General features: G+C 47.4%; 1 protein-coding gene across 1 annotated transcript; it reads left to right on the top strand.

Moving 5' to 3' along the window:
• The first annotated feature begins 1,570 nt into the window (after positions 1 to 1,570).
• On the top strand, positions 1,571 to 16,138 carry LOC120654459 (protein Abitram-like). The gene is made up of 7 exons (XM_039931996.1): positions 1,571 to 1,901; positions 14,540 to 14,588; positions 14,861 to 14,987; positions 15,067 to 15,137; positions 15,231 to 15,303; positions 15,491 to 15,621; positions 15,784 to 16,138. The coding sequence occupies exons 1-6, from the start codon at positions 1,730 to 1,732 to the stop codon at positions 15,602 to 15,604; spliced, it is 606 nt and encodes a 201-aa protein (XP_039787930.1). The 5' UTR covers positions 1,571 to 1,729; the 3' UTR covers positions 15,605 to 15,621; positions 15,784 to 16,138.
• Positions 16,139 to 16,264: the final 126 nt, after the last annotated feature.

Genomic DNA, 16,264 nt, shown 5'->3' with positions numbered 1-16,264 from the left:
CAAATTCTCTCCTCCATCCTTCATTTTTAGATTCATTCTTAGAGGATCTCTAGCTCTAGGGATCTAGAGTTCTCTATTATAAGTCAGAATTAAGAATTACTCGTGGAGTTGAAGGAGTTGAAAGCATATTTAGAGGTCTCTAAAAAATACATACAGCCTCATTTAGTATCTACTAGATGATTTTATTTAGGTGCTGCACAAGTTGCTTGTAACACCATCAGTCCATCAGTACATGCGTACCACAGAGCTGAGCGCTCACCACTGTCTGACAGTGAGTGGATCGCATCAGCCATCAGGGACCAGAGCCGTGAGGCACGGACGTTGCAACAAAGGCTACATGCCTGTTGTAAGTTTGATTTGAATCATAAATACATCATGTATGGTATGAATTAGTAAGTTGAAGCAATTTAACGACACTATTGAAGAAATCAGGCTCGTAATATGAGCCGGCAGCGATAGATGTTTGTAAGATTTGATTTTAAAATTTTATGAAAAAAAATCAGCCACCCATAGTTGTTGTCAAATGATGACTCCACACAAAATTCCAATAGTAAACTTTATCCTCTTTATTGGATATAAAACTTACAATTCAGTGTTTGATGGAGACAAGGATAAACACATGTTAGTTTTGTCCTTTTGTGTATTTGTATTCGAAATATGTGAATGTTGTAGTTAGTACTATCTCACAAAGGCGATGGTACATGGTAGGATTTTTTACGGAGCTTTGAAGTTACAATTTTTTGGCGGTTTTTACTAGATATGCACTAGAATTTAAACGCATATGCCAATTAGGGAGTAAGTCACTACAGCCGCCACAACTTGTTTTTTTAAATAATTACTGTTTAGATTAAAGATTTTAATTAATCATTGTCTTGCATTTTAAAAAATCGAGCTCGTTGAGACCATAATTACTGTTTAGATTAAAGATTTTAATTAATCATTGTCTTGCATTTTAAAAAATCAAGCTCGTTGAGACCACAACCCAGGATCGAACAAAAATATTTCACCGAACCCCATCCCGCCCCGGTAGGCCTGTGCGTTCGGTTAGAACCGAACCAATTGGATCGGTTCCTCGGTTTTTGGAGAAATTCGGTTTTTGAAAAAAGAATCGATCGGTTCTTTTCAGGACTAGAAACCGTGGAACTTCGGTTTCGGTTCCGGTTATAACCGTGCACCAAAAAATAGCTCATTCAATAGCAAATTTCAACAACATTTCACCTTATTTTTTGCAATCAACAGGGATAATTCAGCATAAAACAATAGCACGAGACATAATTATTATGGTTCTCACAAATTCAAAGGAAAACAAGCAACAATCACAAATAATTCAGTGATTCACACTCACAACAGACTACAAATTAATATGTTGATGGGCTGACTGTACAATGGATCAGTTTCTCGGTTAACCGACTTAGGAACCAAAATCGAACCGAGTATTTCGGTTTCTGAGAACTAGGAACCGAAGAGAAACCAAAATTCTCGGTTTCAGTTCTGATTTTTTTGGTTTAGTTGTCGGTTATATTTGCCCAGACCTACGCCCCGGTGTGCTTATACAGCTTACATGATCTGATCCAACGGCCTGAGTGCTTTGCATCCCTGAACGGGTGCTCACCGTCACCGGACCCTCCCTCTCAGTTGCCAACGCCTCGCGCCCTCGCCGCCGCCGCCGGCACCGAGACGGCAAGCTCCGCGCCGGATCGACCATCGACGGCAACGCACGAGAACCTCTATGATGGCGGCAGATGCTGCAGCCCTAGAAGCGCCGCCACTCGAGAGGCCCTCGCCGAGGGAGGCCACCCTCGACGACGAGACTCGGGCCCTCGTCGTCCCCGACGCCGCTGACCTCCCGGCGTCTCCCCCCTCCGCCGTCGAGGCTAACTTCGCGCGCTACTTCATTGCTGGTAAAAGGCTTGACTTTCTCATACTCGATTGGTGTAAAGCTTTCAGCTTTTATTTGGGTTTCAGGTATGCTTGTTCTTTTAGAGAGTGAAATTCGTTGTCCTTGCAATGCTATAGGTTTGAGGTATGCTTGTTTTTAGAGAGTGAAATTCGTTTTCCTTGCAATGCTATGGAATTAAGAATATCGAGGACTGAAGTGTTTCAGATGAGCATTTGATCTTTGAAACCCCAATGCTTGGTAAATTCAATTCTGATGTCATTTTTTAGTGTATTCTTGAAATGTTGTTTCCTTTCTGTAATTGGAGTTTGGTGTTGGGGATCGCCACCGTGCATACCGGAGGTTGCCCCAGGCTACAGGACGGAAGCCGAAGGTACGGGAGTATGGCCGAAGGTCTTCTGATGAAGCGGAAGGTACAGGAGTACGGCCGAAGGTCTTCGGATGAAGCCGAAGGTTCGCAAAGCCCGAAGGTCACCCCGAGGATCCGAAGCTTCAGAGATCCCCCGAAGGATCTGGAGATTGTCTGAGGGTTCGGAGATGATCCGAAGGTTGCCGAGGACCTTCGGGATGGCGTCCCGAGCACGAATCGGATAGAGTAGACAACTTGTACATTCCAACCTGTAAAATAACCTACGGCCCGGAATATTCGCAGAATATTCCGGACAAGTAGGGGCATTGAAGTCATTATGTAATGAAGGTTGGGGGTATAAATACCCCCTAACCAACCTGTACTCGACACGTGCATTTGAGAGGGCGAAACTCTGCCACCTTGCTTAGTGTTACCTTCGTGCATGCATTTTGTTTGGGTTACTAAGAAGCCGAGAACCCAACAACCCAACAGAAGTGGCGCCCACCGTGTTCCCAGCCAGAAAACCAACCCTCGATGGCACAAACAAAGAGAAAACCTACCGAACCCCTCGTGGATGACACCCAAAATGGCCCCGAACCATCGAAGAAAACCCTTCCACGCAACCTCCACCAAATGACAACCAACCACCCAACGGAATTTCCGAAGGCTCGGATCCTTCGGGGTCCAACCAAGATGAGTTCACCGCTCTGAACCTCCAGCTTCAGGGTTTGGAAAAGCAAAAAGAGATCATCGCCAAGCAGTTGGCCGTTCAGCAGAATGCCCTGAACCGAGCAAACCAACTGGCCGAGGCCAAGCGCAAAGTAGCAGCCATGCAAGCAGAAATTGACAGAATGGAGAAAGAATGCGCGAGCACGCAGACCAACCACGAGCAGCAACCTTCGCGAGGAGCCACTCACCAGTATGAGATATACAACATCCAAACCAGCAATACCCTCCAAGGAAACTATGTCCCACCTTCGGCCGGCACCTTCGACCCCAACTCACCACTCTCTGCAGCCCTGCAGCACACACCATGGCCGTTGGGCTACAAGCCAACTCAGCTCCCCAGATACAACGGATCGGAAGATCCAACCCAATTCATCATGGCCTACGAAGCTACCATAGTTTCAGCTGGCGGCGATGGCCCAATCATGGCAAAATCCTTTATTATGGCCTGTGAAGGTCCACTAGCCTACTGGTACTCCCACCAACCAGCAGGTTCCATCACAAGCTGGCCTCAGCTAAAGGCGAAGATTAGACAAGACTTCCAAGGCTTCGGGCGACTTGACTCGAACACCATAGAAAACTTCCAGTGTCTCCAAGGAGACAAAGAACCCCTCTATGATTACTTCCGGAGGTTCGTCCAGAAAAAAGCCCCGATCTCAAATTTCCCAGAAAAAGACGCAATTGCCAAGTGCATCGCTGGCTTATCGCCTAGACAGCTAGCCTCGCATCTGTCTAGGGAGCCACCCAGAACACTCAACGACCTATATGCTGAGGCAGAAAAATATGCCAGGTCAGGTGCAGACCACAGATGTAGGGTCGAGCAACGAAGGATAATGAGGCAGGCCGAGAAAAACAGCTGGAACTACCAAAACAAAAACCCACAGTTCGTGTTTCCTGTGGAACCTTTGCAAGAGACCAACCCTGACCAGGAACAGGACTCATTCATAATTCCCCCAAACAAATCCCCCGAAGGTCAGCACAGCAATCAGGGCCGTAATCATTCAGGGCAAAAGGGCCGAGGCCGCGGACGTGGTCGCGGAAAAGGTCGTGGACCTTCGAATGGTCCCAAAAAGGTTTTCTGCCACTTTCACGGCAGCGATTCGGATCATACAACCAATTTCTGCCCAGAGAAAAAAACACTTGAAAGAATGGAAGAAGAGAAAAAAGCCAAACTGGTCAGCCACACTGCGTGGTCAGGACCTTCGGCACCGCCGTTCCCACTCACATCCAATCTATACAATCCAACCTACCAACCCTCACCAGCATTCACCTACAACCAGGGACGGATCTAGCGTGGGGGCTAGGGGTGTGCCAGCCCCCCCTACGTGCTTGCACATCAAGTAAAAATAGGGGAGGAATGAGGGGAAGAAGAGAAGAAAGAAGGAGAGGGGGGCTGGAGAAGGAAGAAGGATGTCAGTCCCCCCTGTCCATGAATCCTGGATCCGCCACTGCCTACAACACATACCCAAACAACTGGCCGCCTCAGCCACAAGCTTATCCCAAGCCGCTACCCTTACCTCCGCCTCTGAGCCAGCAGCAGGCTCAGGAAGAGCTACCCCCACCTCCTCCAGGCCCACCTCCAAAGCAAGAGCCACAAGGCTCCGAAGCTTCGCAGACATCTGCGCTGCCATGCTTCGGCATGATCATGCCCATTTCCGGGGGCTCTACCCTGGAGTTCCAAAACAAGAGGCAGCGCAGGGACTACTTCAGACAAGTCAACAGCATCCTCGTTGATGGTCCGGCAAAGAAAACCCCCTGGTCTCATATGCCAATAACCTTCTCAGAGAAAGACATGAGCCTCAACAGCTATCCACACACTGACGTAATGGTCATCGAAGCTAACATCCAAGGTTGGACCATCGGAAAAATATTAGACGACACCGGCAGTTCTGCAGACATCTTCTCAAGCACCTTCGACGGAATGAACATAGATAGAAACCTCCTCCAGCCAGTTGAAATCCCATTAATTGGTTTCGGAGGAAAAAGGGTTGAGGCCCTCGGAAAAATTTCGCTCCCAGTCTCCTTCGGTGACACTTCCAACCCAAGAACAGAACACATCACATTCGATGTGGTCGAAATGAACTACCCCTATCTTGCAATCTTTGGCCGAGGACTCATCAACAAATTTGAAGCAGTCGTGCACCAACTGTACTTGTGCATGAAAATACCAGCATCAAGAGGCATCATTACTGTGCGCGGCAACCAACAGCTTGCCAGAGATATAGAGCGCGGAGTGGCTCCGGGGCAGAGAAACGTTCACGCCCTCGAAGCTAAAAGGAGTTCAGCAACTGTCAAACCCAGCAAAGAGAAAGTAACCTTCGACGAAGGGTGCGAAGTCAAAAGAGTACCCCTCGACAAGCATCTCCCGGATAAGGTTGTAACGATAAGTGCGACGCTGTCCGAAAAAGAAGAAAAAGAACTCCTCGACTTTATAAACAAGAACAAAGACGTGTTCGCATGGTCAGCAAGTGACCTTCGGGGAGTCAGCAGAGACATAGTTGAACATCGCCTTGACATCAGACCCGGTGTCAAGCCCAAAAAGCAAAAGCCTCGTAAGATGTCCGATGAAAAGGCTGCCGCTGTCAAAGCGGAGGTACAACGCTTGCTGGACTCGAAGGTCATCTGCGAAGTCAAGTACCCAACCTGGCTCGCTAACACAGTGCCTGTCAAGAAGAAAAATGGAAAATGGAGAGTGTGCATAGATTTCACAGACTTGAACAAAGCCTGCCCTAAGGATGATTTCCCTCTCCCACGAATAGATAAAATCGTTGACAACGCTGCAAACAGCCAGCTGATGTCACTCTTAGACTGTTTCTCTGGATATCACCAAATATGGATGAGAATGGAAGACGAAGAGAAAACAAGTTTCATAACTCCCTTCGGTACTTACTGTTTCGTAAGAATGCCCGAAGGTCTCAAAAAGCCGGCCAGTCATTCTCAAGGATGACCTCCAAAGTTCTGGAGCCACAACTAAAAAGAAATATCCTAGCCTACGTCGACGATATCGTCGTCATCAGCGCAGCACGACAAGTCATATCTCAAATTTAGCAGAAACTTTTGCCAACCTCCGAAAGGCGAACCTAAGCCTCAACATCGAAAAATGTGTTTTTGGAGTGCACAAAGGGAAGGTACTAGGATGCCTGGTCTCAACCAAAGGCATCGAGGCCAACCCAGACAAAATCGCAGCTCTCCGCAACATGGAAGATCCTCAGTCAGTAAAAGACGTGCAAAAACTCACGGGCAGAATCGCCGCCCTGAACAGATTCATCCCACGTTCGGCAGACCGAAGCTTGCCATTCTTCAAAGTCCTCCGAAGCTCACAGAAATTCGAATGGGGCGAGCAACAAAAAGAAGCTTTCAACTCGCTCAAGCAATACCTTCAGAATATGACCAAGCTAACATCTCCGGACCCAAAGGAAATACTCCTGCTCTACACTTCGGCCTCTCAGAAAGCCGTTAGTGCAGCACTAGTGGTCGAAAGAGAAACAGACGGCGCTCACAAGCAATTCCCTGTGTACTTCGCAGCCGAAGCTCTGGCAGGGTCCAAGTTACACTACTCAGAGCTCGAAAAGATAGCCTGTGCGGTTATCATGGCCTCCCGCAAGCTTCGCCATTACTTTGAGGCTCACAGAATCATAGCCATCTCCGATCAACCCCTGCACGACTTGCTCCACAATAGAGAAGCCTCGCCAAGGATAGCAAAATGGGCCTCAGAGCTATCCGAACTGGTAGTCGATTTTGAAAAGAGAACAGTAATCAAATCTCAGGTCCTGGCCGACTTCATAGTAGACTGGACATCGCCCGAAGCTCAAGAAGAAGCGCCCGCAGAAACCTAGACAATCCATTGTGACGGAGCTTGGTAGAACGAAGGTGTCGGGATAGCCGCGATACTTGAGTCACCATCGGGAGCAAAAATAAGATACACGGCCCGACTTAACTTCGAACAATCGGCACCCTCGACAAACAATACAACCGAGTATGAAGCCCTTCTGCTCGGACTTCGCAAAATGAAAGCACTTGGTCACCAGAACTGTGTCATCAAGACAGACTCGAAGGTCATTGCAGACCACATTGAAAAAGAGTCCGAAGCCAGGAAACCCGAGCTCATCTAGTATTTGGAGACCGTCAGGGCAATGGAAAAACATTTCAGGGGTTTCACAATCATTCATATCCCTCGCGCCCAAAATGACGAAGTCGACGGGCTCGCAAAAGCAGCATTTAAAAAGCAACAACTTCCACCAGACATTTTCTTCAAAGAAATCCGCACACCTTCGACCAGGCCAAAGAAGGAAAACAGAATTAATGCGATCTTCAGCGAAGATTGGAGAGCGCCTATAATGGCATACCTTCGTGGACACTACGAGCCCACTGATGATACTAAAGAAAAAAGACTCTCAAAGAGCAAGAGGCTACGTGATTTCACAAGGCGAACTATATAAGTCAGGGGTAGTAACCCCTTGGCTATAATGCATCCCAGTCAAACAAGACATCGAACTCCTGAAAGAGATCCACGCTGGCATCTGCGGATCCCACATAGGCATCAGAGCTCTCGCAGCCAAGGCACTCAGACAGTGTTTCTTCTGGCCATCTGCGCTCAAAGACGCAGAAAAAGTGGTCAAAACATGCGAAGCTTGCCAAAAGCTAAGCCCAAAATCCAACAAACCTTCAGAACCTTTGCAACTTATAGCCCCCGCTTGGCCTCTCCAAGGGTGGGGAATGGACCTCGTAGGCCCTCTGCCTACAGCCCAAGGAAATTACAAGTATGCAGTGGTAGCCGTTGAATACTTCATCAAATGGGTCGAAGCTAAGCCCCTGGTAAACATCACCTCCGAAGCAGTTCAGAAATTCTTCTGGCAGAACATCATATGCAGGTTCGGCGTCCCAAAGGAGCTCACAATAGATAACGGCAAACAATTCGACTCTCAGCTGTTCAAAGATTTTTGCCGAAGCATAGGAACTAAACTTATGTTTGCTTCCGTCTACCATCCCCATTCTAATGGGGCAGTGGAACGCGCCAATGGCGTCATATTCACAAGCATCAAAAAATGCCTTTTCGACCAAAAGAAAGGAAAATGGGTGGATGAACTCCCGAAGGTTGTGTGGTCACACAATACATCTGAAACAAGAACCACCAAATTCACTCCGTTCAGGCTCCTGTACGGCGCCGAAGCTATGAGCCCAGAAGAGCTCAAAAACAAAAGCCTAAGGGCAACCTCTGCTCCCGAAGGTAATGAACCTCCAGACGATTTAGACCTGATAGAGCTCGACATTTTACAAGCAGTCTCTAATCTCAGAAAGTACCAGAAAGAAACCACTAAATGGAGAGACAAGAAGGTCGTCAAGAAGAACATCTCCGTAGGAGACTGGGTGCTCAAGCGCAAGCCAAACACAGAAAACGCAGGCAAAATGGAGCCAAAATGGGACGGCCCATACCTTGTCATTTCCAGCAAAAGGCCTAGATCATACCGCCTGGCCGACTCCGAAGGCAACGAGCTGTCACATTCATGGAATGCTGACAGTCTCAAAAAGTACTATATCTAGCCAATTGTAAAAAGGGTCGGACTGCAAAACTATAAGCAGGTCCAGACTCATTAGGAACCTTTTCACATTTCTTTTTCTTTGAATCTTCAGGCCGTACTCTTTTCCTCACAAAAAGGGGACTCCATTCAGGAGGTGAGGTTTTTAATGAGGTGGACCCCTTGTAAATTTCATCACTATGAATGAAAGTGTTTTCCCCTATCTCTGAAGCTCCCAACAGTCGAAGCAACATTAAAGTCGCAAACTTCAACCATCGCTCGATATAAATTGCAAAACTAAGTCAGCTAGGCTCGCTTCCCTCTCGAGCCTAGCATACTTATCTAAACAAGGCTCAAACCTTCGTTCAAAAGGCAAGGGGCTGTCGACCTAGTATCGAAGCCAAAACACCTTCGCCCTAAAACTAAAATGCAACAAGCACTAAAAAACAAGGGGCTGTCGACCTAGTATCGAAGCCAAAACACCTTCGCCCTAAAACTAAAGTGCAACAAGCACTAAAAGGCAAGGGACTGTCGACCTAGTATCGAAGCCAAAATACCTTCGCCCTATAACTGATGCAGCAAGCACTAAAGGCCAAGGGGCTATCGACCTAGAGTCAAAGCCCCAAGAACCTTCGCAGCATCAAGCAGCATGTGCAAAGTGGGGGGAGACGTTTTTTCTAAAGCAAAACCTGCTCATGCCACTTAAAGCATGTGGTCGATCACACATTCCAAAAACCCCAAAAACCTTCGCAGTATCAAGCAGCATGTGCAAGGTGGGGGGAGACGTTTTTTCTAAAGCAAAATCTGCTCATGCCACTTAAAGCATGCGGTCGATCATACATTCCAAAAATCCCAAGAACCTTCGCACATCTACAGCCAGCATGTACAAGGTTCGGGAGACGTTTTTCCCAAAGCTCCGCAACGAAGCCCCAAAACAACCGTCACGCACAAAACAAGTGCACAAAACCACAAAAATACACAGCAGCAACAACCATTTACATCAATCGTCAAATTAACAGTTTCACCGACAAGGCTATCGCTCATCACAGTTCAGATGCTCCTAGCACCACTAGCGTTCAAAAACTCGGCGACACTCGCACCCGGGTTAGCGAAGCTGAAATGCTCCCAATCTGTCCAGAGCTCAGCAACACCATCGCGCCCGACTCGAAGCGGCGCCACAGAAATTGTTTGACCTGCCGGCACAACAGCCTGGCCAGGGTGGGAATATTTACATCAGAATTCACGTCACAAAATATCAAGTTCATTGCACAAAAACTGCATTCCTAGACCTTCGGGTTGTCTTCTTCTTCGTCAACGTCCCTAGATTGACCAGACGTTCCCGCAATCTCCCCAGCTTCCAAACCTTCGTCGACGACGCCCTTCGCGGCCTCGCGAGCGCGCTTGGACTGCAAAACAGTACAATTAGATCACACACACACAAAGAAAACAAACACGAAGGTAACCACCCGAACCTCCTCAAGGCGTTGACGCGCTGTGTCCTGCAGGGCTTGGCGTCCTGCAGACAGCCAGAACTTTCGCAGAAAATTTTTCTTCACGGCTTGAATACGGCTCGAGCAAGCCTCCAACTCCGAAGAGTCCGAAAGCTGATATCCGGGAGCAGCAATCTTGATCAGATCCTGACAGCCTTCATGCTCAAGCAAGGCGAAAGCATTCTCGCACGAGATAATAGCAGAGTTGTCCGAAATATCAGTCGGAATATTTCCCAAAACGGCGAACTCTTTCAACAACCAGTCAAGAAGCCCATTTAAACCAAGACTGTCGGACCTTAGCAAAGGCTCGGGCTCAGCCCCGAAGGTCGCGAGCGCACCTTTGTAAGCCTCGAAGATTCCAGAGCTTTTCTCAACAATCTCATCAGTGGCTTCGGCCAACAATTGCGCGTTCTCCCGGGCCTCCTCCTCCAACCTTTCGATAACCTTATCCTTTTTCGCACAATCACCCGAAAGCTGAACAGCAAGACCATAGTCACAGGATTCGGGGTCGATGTCTCGTCCCTCGACCCGGGAACGTCGTTCCGATTCGAGGGTCGGGGTCGAAGAGGGTCAGTGTCCCATTTAAGGTTGGATCGTGTCCCGGTTTGAAAGGGGTCGCAGCCCCATTGCTAGTAGATTTAGTTGGGATAAGGAGGTTAAGGACAGTAGATTGGTGTGGTTTTTGTTAGACAATGAGCTGAGTACGTGTAGCATGGTCTAAATGTACTCTTTTATATGTTTCTTATATGCTTGTGCAGATTAGTTTCTTCATTAGTAGCACATATATAGTTTTTGTCTTTATCGACCCGAAGATATCGACCCCGATGAATCAGGGTCGCGTCCCACATAATAATTTATCGTTCCATAGATGTATACCCTCTTCGTACCACAATTTTATAAAATGACGACCCTCGACCCTCGACCCCGTTCCTCGACCCGGTCGACCCAGAAACTTTGTGACTATGAGCAAGACTCTCCGCCTTCCTGGCCTTGTCAACGCTTTTCTCAATCTCTTGCCTCAGACCTTCGATGGTGGCCTCCTTCAAGTCCAGTTCTTTCTGCATCTCGTTAACAACAATATCATGGCGACAGGGCCCTCTCCAATTCTTCATTTTGCTTCTTCCGGGATTCATCGAGAGTCTGAAGCAAGGATAGTTCCTTCTTCAGCCTCTCATTCTCTTCAGCCAAACGAAGCCTATCTGCAGAGCCTTCGAGCATCCTGTCACACTCCATCTTCGCCCTCTTCAAAAGCATTCTCCCGGCAAGGAAGGCCTTTGCGTTCATGGCCGCAACCACGCGGCCAAGATCTCCAGTCCCGTAAGCTTCGAGCTCGCTTTTAAAACCTGCACAAGCCACAGCTGTCAAGCAAACCAACAGTGTGCAAACCACTAAAACAAAGTAAAAAATACCTTCTACATCAAAGAATTCCTTCTCAAGCTGACGTTTCTCAACGGCCGAGGAAGTCCCCTCCGAAGGTAAAGGAACCTTCGTGGGTCCAAACTCGATCTCATGGCTTAGCTCCGCTATCATCTCAGCAACTTCTACTTCACGAATCCAAGGAAGATAAGGATCAATATCTGGTCCTTGAAAATTAAGAGGACAAGGCAGTAGAATCCCACCTAGTTCGCATTAGCTGCTGGCGTAGGTAGTACAGGATCGACGTTGGTCCCCTCGTCGTCCAAATCAAGCAAACTAACACTACGAAGCCCACCGCCCCTTGATGGGTTGAGCTTAACAACTACTTCCCCGACGTTGTCCGCTCCTGAAAGAAGGGACCCAAATCGATCAAGATAAAGCTCCATCGATTCTCCTCGAAGGGGCGAGTAACTTATTGTATCCTCTAGCTCCCGCAAAAAAGAATCACTACACATCTCTCTAGGGGGAACATCACGAAGGTATCGAACCAAGCGATTACCTTTCTTAGTCGGAAGGCACCTTCGTAGGCGGACGTGGCGGCTTCGAAGATGAGACCTTCGAGTCAGCCTTGGAGGCCTCAGCATCAACAGAAGAAACTTTCCTCCTCTTGGCGGCAGGATCCTCATCTGAGATGCCTTTGCTTCTTTTCTCTGGCTTCTTGGGCTCCACTCGGTCAGGGTACTTCACTCCCATAACCGCAAAAGAACGGTTCACCCGGGAACCACTAGAGCAACAGGCAAGTAGAGACTTATGCTCCTTCGACAGATAAGGCCCCGCTAGTTCAATCGCCCTTTCCTCGACCTCCGCCACAATAGCCTTGTCACTCTTGCCAGGCGGCTTTGTAAGCGAAAGCTTCAGAAAGGGAACACCTTCCTTCAAAGCGCGGACCTTATCCTTCGCACGGGGATTCGAATCCCAACCGACAGACAAGGGCCAAATATTCGCACAAACAAACTCTTCAATCAGGTCCCTCCCCCCGATCAACCCAGCCACCATCTCAAAGGCATCCACACAATCCTTGAAGCCAGCCCCGGACCTCCGGAAATCGGCCTGGCTAATGTGCTCGACCGGACAAACCTTCGATGCCAGAGGATAGGAAACCCTCACCGGGTCGCCGGCACTCGAAAAACCAATTTTGGCATAAAACCAGAATTCGGTCCAATCGTCGTCCCATCGATTCTTCTGGCAATATGAGAGCTCCACCCGCTCGATCTTTTGAGACTTGTTATGTCTCCGCGGCACGAAGGTGCAGCAGCCACTCTGGGCGCTGAAAACCTCATCTTCGTCCGCAAAACGCACCTTACGGCCTTGCGGGTGAAGCTCGTACAGGCGACAAAAGGCATCAACCGAGGCAGGCCCTCCGAAGGTCTTGACAGCCCAGAAAAACTTCGAAAGCATAACAATAGCATTAGGGGTCAACTGGTGAATCTTCACTTTGAACTTGGCGAGAATCTCCGGAACCACCGGATCAAAGGGGATCCGAAGGCCGGCGACAAAAAAATCGCGAAACACCACGCACTCCCCATCCTCGGGGGAGGGTGTTTCTTCCCCTTGGGGCGGCCGGCAGACACCCGCAGGAAAGTACCCCCTCTCAATATATGACTCAATCAAGGCCGCGGACATGACCGAAGGTCCAAACCTCAGAGTCGGGGCGGGCTTCTCCTTCTTCATTAGCTCCGAAGGATCGGCGTCCACGTCCGACAAGGATTCTTCCCCTTCCCCTTCCGAAAGATGCTCCACCTTTTCGGGCGAAGCAGCACCTTCGGTAACGTCTTTAGCTGTGATATTTACCCTGGCCATCCCTACGAGAGCACACAACACCATTAAAAAAAACTTACAAGCTACGCAGACAACACGACGCAAAGCCAAGTCGCCGAAACAAAGAGCTCGAAGCTCCTAGCAAATCACAGCACTCCACGTGGCAGGCTCAAAAACTAAGCAGAGCTTCGCTACGATCACAAGGCGTGAAAGTGACGCCTCCCCCCCACCTTATATAGGGGGGGTGAAAGTGAACAGTAACAGCAACGGTAAAATTGAGGACACCAATCGTCACCCAATGAAAAAACGACACGTATGCAAAAATAACCTTCGGCTCGTCCCAACCTCCGATGGGGGGAGACGTTTTTTCCGGTTGCAGATGATGGAGGCTTCGAGGGTTCGGCCCGTCGGAGTCGGCCCTCGCCCACAAGGGGCTACTTTTGGGGATCGCCACCTTGCATACCGGAGGTTGCCCCAGGCTACAGGACGGAAGCCGAAGGTACGGGAGTATGGCCGAAGGTCTTCTGATGAAGCCGAAGGTACAGGAGTATGGCCGAAGGTCTTCTGATGAAGCCGAAGGTACAGGAGTACGGCCGAAGGTCTTCGGATGAAGCCGAAGGTTCGCGAAGCCCGAAGGTCACCCCGAGGATCCGAAGCTTCAGAGATCCCCCGAAGGATCTGGAGATTGTCTGAAGGTCCGGAGATGATCCGAAGGTTGCCGAGGACCTTCGAGATGGCGTCCCGAGCACGAATCGGATAGAGTAGACAACTTGTACATTCCAACCTGTAAAATGACCTACGGCCCGGAATATTCGCAGAATATTCCGGACAAGTAGGGGCATTGAAGTCATTATGTAATGAAGGTTGGGGGTATAAATACCCCCTAACCAACCTGTACTCGACACGTGCATTTGAGAGGGCGAAACTCTGCCACCTCGCTTAGTGTTACCTTCGTGCATGCATTTTGTTTGGGTTACTAAGAAGCCGAGAACCCAACATTTGGTATCTTCGTTTTGACAAAACGGTAAGTGTCTAATCAATCAAGCACATCATCTGGGATTGTTGGGTGTAAATTGGTTTGCTCAGTCACTGTGGGAGTACTATATCAATAATTTACCATCCAACTTAATTTTTGAAGGAACTTACTCATGCAACCCATTGTAAGTAGGGAATAACATAATATCCCGTGATTCATTGCTGAAAATTTTCTTTCACACATGTTTTATGTGCGCGGTGGTATTGTGGTTCTCTAACTTTAGTTTGTTGACAGAATGGAATGTTTGAGAACTTTAAGCCGTTATGTGGAGCCATAAGAACAAAATGTTTTTATGCTTCGAAGAAGTCTGCTTGGAGTCCTCTAACTCAATTCCACCACTTTCTTTGGCAGATTTTATGAATCCAGGGCATGATCAGTATGTGTACCGCCATCCAAACGGGTAGGCTTTCGATTTCAAAAAGTAAATGTCAGCTTTTAGCCAAAGAAAGTAGTAAATTATTTGCAGATACTAAGAATTCCAAATATGTGCTTAATTAAATAATGGTGGTATTGCTTTTTCTGTGAATAATTGATCTGTTATTGTTCATTTCCTTCAGTAACTCCAATTGACAAGTGCCAATACCTTCCTGTTTCCTGATATAGTGAGTACTGAGGTTTCTAACAAGCCTTGGTATATTCTTATGGTTGCTTCCTTTTTGTTGAAAAACTTAGATTATGTGTGGTTGGTTTAGCTCCATCCCACGTTGCGTTTAAAGAGGAAGGAGGTGTAACCGCTGTTGACTTCAATGTTGGCAAGTCCGATCGCAGTGAGATGAAAGTCACAGGCAAACGCAAGAGGGTAACTAGAATGCTCGAATCATGTTTCCTGTATGGTTTAAAAAATGGCAGCATAAATTGATGTTGATTTTACATTGCAGAATGCACAACATTTGCAAGAAAACTCAGCCTTGTGCAAAGTTTGTGTAAATGATAAATCTTTTGTCGTGAGGTTGGTCCCCTTGACCTTACAAACCAAGGAAGTATGCATGACGTCAATTTTTTTTTTCTGCACCGGAGTGTTGCTGAAGCCAAACTTTTACAGATGCTGTGTTAAAGGCTCCCTTTTGGAGATCAATGATAGATTGATTAAACAACCAGATCTTCTTAATACTGCTGTGAGTACATCATGTTAGTCTGTCATAGTATTTATTTGACACTTTGTGCACTTTGTTGTTCAGTCACATTTTCCCTTTTAGTTGTATTTGAGATTTAATATGAGGCTTTTGCTATTCCTTTGTATTGGTATGTGTACCATATACCAGGCATCATCCATCTTACCGTTTTATCCCTTTTTACATATAGGCTGACAGAGAAGGGTATATAGCGATCTTCCAGCCAAAACCAGCTGATTGGCTCAAAATTAAGGATAAATTTCTTAGTTACGAGGACTACAGGAACTTGAGAGGAGCATGCTGACCCCAGACACCTGAAAGGTATCTAGTGGCATATTTTTCACCTTTATGCTTGCCTACCAGCAATGAACTTGGAGGAACATGTATTCCGACACCGACAATCTGAAACTTTGTAGTCATACGTACTGTCTTATTGCATCAATTTTTTGGGAGTGTTCAATATAATTATTTTTATCCATGCAGGAGTTTTGAAGATAAGCCAGTGCTTAGGTGTGATTCAACCATACAGGGTGATGATATGTTTGTAAGTTTCAGTTAGCTACTGACACTGTTACTCAATGCTTCTCAGCCCACAGAACATGTAAACTGGGACCAGGTTGACCTCTCAAGGAGTATCTGCGCTGAACTGGGTGTTACTCAACTTATCAGTCGACTCATATGTCAGCTCATTTGGTGAAGAGCCACCGACAATGCTTGCTTTGTTTCTTTTGTTGGAAAATTGATGTACAATTAATTGGTCATTTGTGCATCTACATTACTTCCCAATGTATCAATTGATGCTTTTGCTCCAGTTTATTGAAGTTAGCAATGTCCTTCAGCTTTAAGCAATACAAAACTCTTATAAGATGAATGTCCTATGAAACTAAAACGATTTTTTTGGTAGACGTACACAGATGACATGAGTTTTGAAATTGAACGATTCATTCATGCTCTTGCGATAGGG

This window comes from Panicum virgatum, chromosome 1N (assembly GCF_016808335.1).
Source record: "Panicum virgatum strain AP13 chromosome 1N, P.virgatum_v5, whole genome shotgun sequence".
Classification (NCBI taxonomy): Eukaryota; Viridiplantae; Streptophyta; class Magnoliopsida; order Poales; family Poaceae; genus Panicum; species Panicum virgatum.
The sequence above is the reverse complement of the archived record's forward strand: the minus strand, read 5'-3'. Positions and strand labels throughout refer to the sequence as shown.